General features: G+C 50.6%; 1 protein-coding gene across 2 annotated transcripts in view; it reads right to left on the reverse strand.

Moving 5' to 3' along the window:
* SLC6A17 (solute carrier family 6 member 17) overlaps positions 1-9948 on the reverse strand; it is a 48611-nt gene that overhangs the window by 1966 nt on the left and 36697 nt on the right. Inside the window, exons 7-10 of one of the 2 annotated variants that reach the window (XM_023232617.1) lie at positions 4858-5099; positions 4381-4573; positions 2321-2513; positions 1362-1521 (exon numbers count right to left, since the gene is read on the reverse strand). In XM_023232617.1, the coding sequence (XP_023088385.1) occupies positions 1362-1521; positions 2321-2513; positions 4381-4573; positions 4858-5099 (788 nt within the window). The remainder of the gene's footprint in view (positions 1-1361; positions 1522-2320; positions 2514-4380; positions 4574-4857; positions 5100-9948) is intronic. The other variant, XM_023232618.1, reaches the window with a different exon arrangement.

A 9948-nucleotide genomic window follows, 5' to 3' on the forward strand; every position in this document is an offset into this window, starting at 1 on the left:
AAAAAAAAAAAAAAAAAAAAAAAAAAAGAAGTGCACTTCTCTAGAGTCCAAAGGTAAAAAGCTGCCCTGACTCAGGGGTTTCTCACCAAGGGGTGAGCAGAATTCGGCCGGCCAGCAGGTTTGTGCTTGAATGGCATACAAAAGAATCATCTTTGCCTCAGTAACCACTAACTGAAATATTGCATTACTGTCTATTATATTATGAATGCAAGCAACCACAGTAGTATTAACAATACCCGTGACTGTCACCAATAGATTAAATTACAGATATTTTCATGTTACATCCCAGTTATGGAAGGTAGCGTCATTGTTGATTTTCATCACTACTTCAAAGTTACTATTGTTATTAGATCTATAGCTAGATCTTGTAACAATGCATTAAAAATAAAATGCTCATACATTACTATATCACAGATTTTAAACAATATTTCACTATTTTTCAATATTATTAGTTTCTTATATAATCCTACACATTTTATCTTATGCATTTAAAATAACAGGAGTACAGGGACATCACCAGACTGCCGAAGGAGTCCGGGACACAAAAATCAGCCAGAGTCCCTTGTGGCAGTGTCTTACAGCCCTGGCCCACAGCGGGTGGAAGCAGAGGAGTGTCCTTTCCCCCACTCCCTGTCCCCTCCTGTGCTCTCCTAGGAAGCAGACGGCCCCTGTGAAAGAGCCCCACTGCCAAACCAGGTCCAGGCATCAGGGAGGGTCAGACCGAGTGGGTTAGTGGAGGTGGGTCTTGCCAAGGACAAGGACAATGTGGTCACGGTCAATGCTAAGTGAGACAGAGAGACATAGTTCTAGAACTCCTGGGAACACGAATTTGCCCTAACTTGAGGGATGAGGCCAAGAGCTTACAGTAAGTGTACGACTGCCCTAGGCTTAGGCTGTGAGACCCAATCCTTTCTTAGGGCTGAATCCTCTTACTCTGCATGACCCCAAACTTGGGGCCAAAACCACACCTCATCTCATACCCCTATCTAGGCCCTTACAACTGTGAACAGGCTGCTGAAGTCTACACGTTCTCCGAGGGCAAGGGCCTATTGTAGACCCACTAAGCCCTTCATAAAAACTTAACAGAATTCTGAAGAGTTGGTACCCAGGAAAGGTGCTACAGTAATTTAAGGATGATGCGAGGACCTGCACCCAGGACACCCAGTCTTTAGACTGGCTCTGTTTCTCCCTGGACAAGTGGCCTTAGGCAGCCCTGTCCTTGCACTATGCCTCGGTTTCCCTTAATGACTTGTAAGGGCACTTTCCGCTCTGCCATTGCGACTCTATGATCTGCCTCTCCAGGGAGTCATGACAGGACAGACCCCTCCTCCCATCCCACCTTTCCCCCATGTCCCCCTTACTTCTTGGTTCCATAAATCCAGGCCACAGCGATGTTCTCAAGGATGACGATGAGAGTGAGTGGCAGGGTGGCCGAGTAGTCATCGAACATGGTGACAAAGTAGTTTCCGGAGCGCTGGACGAACAACAGCCCCACGAAGAATGCAAAGACACAGCAGCCCACTACAGAGAGCCGGGAGGCCGGTGTGGGGGCAAAGGTGCTGGGTGGGTGGGGCCCTGGGGGTCTTGGGGCACCCAGGCCCCTCCTATCACATCCCTCCCCCACGCATGCCTGTAGCCCTCCTGCCAGCAGGCCCAGTCCTGCACGAGGGATCCAGATGCTCAGGTTCTAAGCCCCGCTCTACTAGTCGGGGAGCAACTGAGGAAGGCGTTGTGTCTAACTTTCATCCCATGCCTCTGCCCCAGCACAGTGCCTGGCCCATGGCAGGCACTCTACTTACTTGCTGCATTTAACTTAAATGATTCATCTGATTGTTCCCAGTCTTTTTCTCCACCTCAGTTTCCCCATTTGAGAACAGAAAGATGCCCGCTCTAGGGATGCAGGTGAGAGGTATCCCTATATGGGCCCTAGATCAACTCAGCAGACCTCGAAGGGAACTGTGGACCGGAGTGACAAAGATGGAACAGGGCGCAAGGCCAGTGAGCGCCCCTGCCCAAGACGACTCAGCATCCCTACCCGAGATGACTCAGCAGACCCTTGGGGAGAGGGGTAAGTGAACCAACACAGGGGCCTAGGTGCAGGCCTCCCAGCTCATGTTTGCTCCACATTTCCAAGTAGCTTTCTCTTCCTGGCTTGTGAGTGCTCGTCACTGAGTGGCACAGCCAGACTCCAGCTGTGTCCCAGTGCGGGGTGGAGCCTTCTGGGTGTGGGGTCATGAAGGACCCAGTCAGAAGCCAGAGCAGGATTGCTGTCCACAAGGGCAGCCTGCAGAGCCCCGGCGTGGGGGCAGGGAGGAGTTACCTGTGAACATCTCCTTGGGCACCTTGAAGGTGTCGATGATGGGCGTGGTGATGCCCGCCATGGTCCCGATCATGCTGCCCAGGCCCAGGTTGATGAGCATCAGGAAGAACATGACAGACCAGAACGGGGAGGCAGGGAAGTGCGTCATGGCCTCAGTGAAGGCGATGAAGGCCAGGCCTGTGCCCTGCACGGACTGAAGGCGGGGTGGAAAGCAGGACCTGTGAGGTCACCCCTCCCCGGGGAGACTGCTGCTGCCTTCCTTCTGCCCTTTGAACTTTGGAATAACTATTCCCTCTTTCACAGGGGTTCCCACCTCCACCTAAATCCTGTTGATTTTGGCCAGTGGGTCTCGAACTTTAGCAGGCATTGGAATCCCCTAGAGGTAGCTCAAAAACACCAACTTGGGAGTTCACCTATGGGACCTAGAATCTGCAGGTTGTACCAGGAGTTAGGTGATTCAGAAGAAGATGCTCATGTTTAGAAATACACCCAGCTCAAGACCCTCCTCCTCTAAGATGTCTTTCCTGATTGCTCCAGCCACACTGTGGCCGCTCCCAGCTCAGAACTTCGGAACTGCAGATCTTCATGCAGTAGTCTCAGCCTCGGCTCTCAATGGAGGCACACTGGAGCCTTTAAAAGCACCGACACCTGGGTTTCACCCCAGGGACAATGACTAGACTGGTCTGGAGTGAAGCTGGGTGTCGGAGTTTTTTTTTTTTTTTTTAAAGCAAAAACAAAAAAACCCCAGGAACTCTAATGGGTAGCCAAGGTAGAGAATCACTGCTTTAATGACTGGGCCATGCTTGTGGCTCAGGTGACACACACTGCTGCCTGTCACTTATACATTGCCCTGAAATATTCAGTGATTATAAGGGAACATTTCTTCCCCACTAAGTGAGTGTATAATTCTTGTCATTTGAGTGCTATCGGAGTTGTATTTTATGAAAACACTGCTATAAATTTAGTCTTATTCAGAGAACCAGGCCATGCCCAGGAGAACTGAGCAGGGTTTTAGAGAACGTGAAAAGGGGAGGTCCTTTATGCTGCCAGTCACCTGGGGAAGAAACCAGGACAGGGGACCCGAGATTGGGCTCTCTTGCTCTTGATCCCCGGGGAAGGGGTCAGGGTGCAGGATGCAGCTCCCTCAGCATTAGGACGGTGCCAGTCCAGTGGAGCTGACTTTTAACATGGAGCCCAGGGAAAGCACCCTCTTCCCCAGTCCCATGAAGGACAGGGTTGACCCAGGCTGACGGGACCTGGCTCTGCCCCATGTGAGCCTTGGCTCCAGCCTGGTTCCGAAGACGCTGTGGGTATGTCCCTTTCCTGTTACCCCTTCTAACAGAAGAGTCATTTTGAAAGTGTCCAGCTATGTAAGTATAAATAGAAGCAAGGTGTCCTAACTTGGGCCTGAGCATTAAGGAGGAGTCAGCACCCCCTCAGCACCACCCTAAAGTCTAAGTATCAGTGAGATTGGAATGGGGACAGGTGGGGGAGGGCTAGAAGCATCAAGGGGTGGTTCTGAGCATGGGCTGTGGACCCAACTAACTGGATTTGAACCCTGCCTCTCTCACTTACTAGTTGTGAGACCTTGATCAAGCCCCCCCACCTCATAGGCTACTCATCTGTAAGGTAGGGAACAATATGAATACTCAATTCATAGAACTGTCTTGAGCATCAAAGGAGATAGATAGCAACGGGCAAACACTAACGTCAACACTTCTTTGATGCATACCAAGTCAAGGCACTGTTCTGAGTGCGTTACCTATGGCAGTGCCTGGTGCACGAGAAGCCCACTCAGTAAATAGAAACATCGTCCCATACACTTACTGTGACTTCTGAGAGGTGTGTGTCTGCCCTACTCCTTGTCTAGGTTCAAGCCTACCTCTGGGCAGGGACTGTGGCCGATACCTTTCTTCCCTTTCACTCCCTCTGGACACATAGCAGATCCTTGCTTACTAAGTAAACTAATGACTACCTGTCAGCATCCTGAGGCCTGAGCCCAAGCGACAGCTGCTCTCTGGGTTCCTGCCTGTCCTGGGAAGGGCAGCCTATCCCCGCACCTTGTCCAGCTCGTCCTCCAGAAGGCAGGGGTCAAGGCCCAGGGCTGAGAACTGGTCTTCCTTCACGGTCATGATGACATTGTACATCTCCATGTAGTCCTTTGTGGTCAGGTGGGAGAAGTTGACGTGGGGTGGGATGAGGTCCCGGCTCAGGACATTGGTGTTGAGGTACCCTAGGATTTTCTCAGCATTCCTGCAGCACAAAACCGAGGGAGCCAGGTAAGAAGGCAGGGATGGGTAATGGGTGAGATCCTGGAGGCTCCTCCCAGGCATCCAGGTGAGACCCTCATGGGCCACCGACAGAGGCATTTCTGAGCTTGTCCTTGTGGCCCAGAGCTGGTGGGGACAGAATGCTCCTCTGATCTCCATTCCTCAGCCTGAGTGCAGGGGACCTCTCTCCCCATGCACACACCCGCCCCCTACTCCCAGGTAAGGTAGACAGGGAGAAGGAGGGACAGGAGGAGAGATGCCACCTACTCGACCACACACTTCTCATTCATGATATTGGCCTTGAAGCCCAGCACGGCAAATACCACGAGGGTGGCCAACACTGACGTGAAGAAGTTGATGAAGGACACCAGGGCGGCATCGAAGTGGCAGTTGTTGTCCTGCTTGTTGTAGCTGGAGAAGGCAATTACACCACCAAAGCCCAGGCCCAAGGCAAAGAAGACCTGGGTGGCTGCCTCCCGCCACACCTGGGGGTCCAGCATCTTGTCCAGCTATGGCAGAAGACCAAGCAGGAGGAAGAAAAGAGACACAGAGAAGATGGTTTTATTCATGTGCACACCCCCTTTCTCACATGCGCACCCCCTTTCTCACATGCACACCCCGTTTCTCAGCCTCAACAGAGTTCAGAGGCAGCAGCCCATAGTGGTAAGAAGCTGTGTGAACTTGGGCAATTTCCCTAACTCCTCTGAGCCTCAGTTTCCCCAATACACAGATCACAAGAGTATCAACTTCAGAGGATGATTGTGAAGCCTTGGTAAGACAACATACATGCTGAGTGCTTACACAGTAATTTAACTGCTACCATGGCTTACCATGCAGCCATCATACTAAGGAACATCATCAAGGCCATCGCATACAGTCACGTAGTGCACAGCTCGAGAGTGCCATTCACTTAGACTACAGTGTGACAGGTGCCTCCTAGAGTCCTGCAGTGAACAGCTTGCACAGCAGCACAAGGAAACTGAGAATACCAGAATGTCCATGATGCCTTCTCCACCTCAAACTCCTCTACCTCATGGAAGGAAAAACAAAACAAACCACCGGCTTCTCCCCACCACCACCCAAGCGGAAGCACAGAGCCTAGACAATTCCTAGAGAAAGGGCCCCCGCCTAAGCCTCCATCTGCCCTCACACCTGACAGAAGCCTGAACTGCAACAGCATTTGCATGGCATGGAGCAATCTCCAAAGCCCCTTTCCAACCCATTTTCCTTTTACTGTTTGTTCCTTGGGGCAGGGACCAAGCCTTGGACCCAGCATGGAGCTTTAGAGTCTCAGACAGATCCCGATCCAAATCCTGACTCCCATGTTTAAATGGCTATGAAGCCTTCAGGAAGTGGCAGTGACTGTGTTATGAGCCTCAGTTTACTCATCTGAAAAAAGGGAAGAGTAATAGAGGCTCTGAGTGAATGTGAGGATCAAATGGATAGCAACAAGTAATGCCTGTACATAGTGGCACTCAATCCTAACAGAATGATGCTGACCTAGTCAGGACAGGGTGTTTTGTGTTTTGCGGGGGTGCAGGAAGCAAGGATTACTATTCACATTTTTAAAGGGTAAACTGAGACCCCAAAGATGAAATTGCTTGCTCAAGGTAATGGAACTGGTTAGTCAGGGGCAGAGTGGTTACTAAAATATAGATATTCTGGGCCAGGCCCCCACACCCGACACCAGCACTAACTCCTGACTCAGTTTGCCTATCACTTATACTCTTTAAAGCATTTTCCCCTGCAACCTGTGCTGCTGAGGTGAACCTAAGTGACCTCACTCCAGACAGACTAAGGAGGTAAGGAGCCAATTAGAGAGTTCACTTCCCTGTGGTGACAAGCCTTGTGTGGGTCCTGGCACCCCCCTTCTGAGTACCTGTGGGTAAGTCCACATCTGAACAATGAGGTGTTGGACTTTAGGGTCCATCTGAACTTTAGCTGTCCTTAATATCACAGCCCTAAATAACATCCAGGACACAGGGCCCACCTGCCGCCATCTCAGCAGCTTCCTAGGCACGTCTCAACTCCTGGCAGCACTCCACCAGCTGATATGTTGGCAAGCTCAGACGACTGGCAGAGCAGTGAGGCTGAGGGCAGCACCCCCCATGCTGAGGGGAAAGAGGTGGGGGATGGCAGTCGAGCCTTTGAGCTTCAGGGCCTGGGCACAAATGGAGACCAAGAGGACTGTCTGGTCAGAGAGCATGTGTGCTCCAGGGGAGATTAAGGTCCCCTATCCAGCACAAAATAAGTAAAACCATCTTTAGTCCACCAAGAAAGCCCAGAACCCAGGACTTAAGGATCTAAGGGCCCCTTGGCATCCATGAGGAGACCCTCTCCCCAGCCCACCCCTGGGTACTTATTAGGTGTAAGGTGTCAAGGCCTCCCTATAACAATGACAGGTAGCCACTCATCCATCAATCTCTGAGCACCTGCTGTGGGCCAGGCCTGGTGCCAGGCAATGCAGAGACCACGGGGAAGAGAGGCAAGCAGGGTCTCCGAGTTTACACTCTAGTTGGAGAGAGACACATTGGTCAAATGATCCCATGAACAAATGCTAAATTGCAAATGTGACAAGGGCTGTGAAGGCTGGGCACCCAGTGCTCCGAGAGCCCATAAGAAGGGGATTTTAACAAGTTGAGAGGCCAGGCCAGAGGAAGAGGTCCTCAGGCTGACATTTGAAAGCTGATGAAAGCGAGGCCATGAGGGGAGGGTAGAGCATTCGGGAAGAAGCGTAGACAGAGGTCCTGAGATGGGACAGATGATGGTGTGTAAAAGAGAATGGAAGCTGCCAGGGTGGCTGAAGCAGTGAGGGTGAGGTGGGGGTGGCACAGGTGGGGCTGGGAGAGGAGAGAAGTTAGATCAAAGGCCTGTACAGATCTTGTCTTTAAGAAAGCACGTAACCCGAGAAGCCACCAAGAGATTTAAAGAAGTGGCGACACAATCATGTGCATTTCCAAAAGAAATGAGTGGATGCAGCAGACCTTTGAGGAAGCAGCTTCTGGGGTCCAGGCTGGAGGGGACAGTGGCTTTGCTAAGGGGCCGGATGGTGCCAATGGAGAGATCTTCGCAGGACAAACCAAGGAGACCTTCGGGATGGACTGGAGATGGGAGATGCTGGAGAGGGAGAGGCTGAGATGAGGGCCATGTCACCGGCCTGCATACCTGAGCAGGTGGAGACGGGGACAGTGGGACAGGAACAGGTTGATGGTGTTGGGCAGGGAGGATCAAGACATTAGTTGTAGAAAGGTTGAGCTGAATGTGTCTTTAAGACATCTAAAACGAAATGCCAAGTGGTCCGCTGGACAGATGAGCTTGGAGTCAGAGAGAGGCAAGCTGGAGATAGACTTTCTGAGTAGCAGGTGTGCCGGCAGGAGCTGAGGCTGTGGCTGTAGTTACAGAGGGGTAAGAAGCAAGAGCCTGCTCCTATCTCCAACACTGAATGCAGGGAAGAGGGAGAGTCTCCTGAAAGGGAGTCAGAGAAGAAGTAGCAGAGGCAAGAAGAAAACCCAGAGCACGGAGGAGGAAGGGTCAGCGCTGCCAGTGACAGACCCTGAGGGAGTCCGCACAGGAGGCTGCTGGGGGCTTCGGGGCTTCCTCGGAGTTGCTCCCTGGTGAGAAGCCAGGGGAAGTGAAGAAAGGAGAGAGGTAGAGGGGAGGAAATGGAGGCAATGTGGATAAGCAGGTCCTCAGAGAAGCAAGCCTCGGATCAGGAGGAGAAGAGCAGTATCAGAAGAAGCCTATGAAATCCACGAAGGGTTGCGTTTTTGTATGTTGTCTTGATTTCGTTTTTGTTTTTGCTTTCGATGGAGTGTCTTGAAAAGCTGGAGGGTAGGATGTTGGGCGGGGCGGGGTTGGGGGGAAGCTGTGCTCTATAGGGCTACCCTTGGGCTACTCATTTGAGAGGGGAGGGAGGGAGGACAGGATGGGGCAGCTGCAGGCAGGTTTTATGGTCGGTTTCTGTCTCTGTCATCTGAGGGAGTTTCTTGGCAGCTTCTGTTTTCCCTGTAAAGCAGGAGGCAAAATCATCTGCTAGGGATGAGTATGCCGGAAGGAAGGTCAGAGGGTGTGGAGGATTGGAAGGGTTTAAAATAGCCACAGCAGAGCATGGGAGAGCCAGGTGACCGGAGAAACAGGGCAGGGCTGTCCTGTACTGCTGGGGGCCCACCCCCTTGCATAGGCGGATGTCTGGTTTTTAAAGTAAGATGAAATGTTACCTTCTTTACAAAAGTAATATAGGCCCACGGTTCCTTATCTAAAAGCCCTGGGGGCTGACTGGTTTTGGAATGCAAGCTTTTGTTTCTAATTTAATTTTAGAGAGGTAATGTGATGCATATGCTACTTAATTACATAACACCCCCAGCGGGGTCTGGGGCAGCACCCTGTAATCAAACATATTAGTATTTCTGCAGCAAAATATGAATATTCACACCAAGTGAATCCATAAAGACTATAAATAGCCTCACATCTGTGCAGGTCATTTTGCTTCCAAGTGAGTTCTGGAGGATCAAAACCAAACCAAACCAACTTTTGCTTTTCAGGGCTCTTTGGATTTTGGTATTGTGGATAAGGAAATGGGGGCCTGCACTGTGCCTAGTAGAAATTTGGAGAATAGAAAAGGAGAAGAAAATAATCATAGTTCACTGGGAAAGGACTTGTGTTAATTCCCATCTCTTGGGTGAGTTTTTGAAAAACAATTTTTCAAGCATGCTCCAGAAATGGGCATAAGGGTGACTTATGCCTGGAAGGCATGCTGGCTGGCCTTCTCTGGTATTCACAAATGTCAATCACAACAGCCCTACTGCAATCTGCTGGAGCCTGGGCGCTTCTCCTAGGCTAGAAACCAGGACCTCGTGGCCCTGAGCAGTTTGGTGAGTTCTAACTACGAAGAATTATGAAATTTTCTAAGAGAAGATATGTTGAGATGATTAAATCAAGTTTAGCCAAAAGCTGCCTCCTTACATATTTTAAGTTTGGCCTAAAGGTTTCTCTGTACATCATGAACTATAAGAAGTGGAGGTGTAAACAGACTGTAGCCTACTCTTGTGCCAGTCACTGAGTTCTGGCCAATCAAATGTGGCCAACTGTTCGAACCGACTTCAAATAAGGCAAACGCCAAGCTGTGACCAATCCAGCTGTTTCTGTACCTCACTTCCGTTTTCCATAAGTCACTTTCCTTTTTCTGTCCTTAAGTCTTCTTCCATCACACGACTGCACTGGAGTTTCTGAGCCTACTCTGGCTCAGAAGGCTGCCCGATTCACGAATCGTTCATTGTTCAATTAAACTTTTAAACTTAATCCAGCTGAAGTATGTGTGTGTGTGTGTGTGTGTGTGTGTGTGTGTGTGTGTGTGTGTGT

This window comes from Piliocolobus tephrosceles, chromosome 1 (assembly GCF_002776525.5).
Source record: "Piliocolobus tephrosceles isolate RC106 chromosome 1, ASM277652v3, whole genome shotgun sequence".
Classification (NCBI taxonomy): Eukaryota; Metazoa; Chordata; class Mammalia; order Primates; family Cercopithecidae; genus Piliocolobus; species Piliocolobus tephrosceles.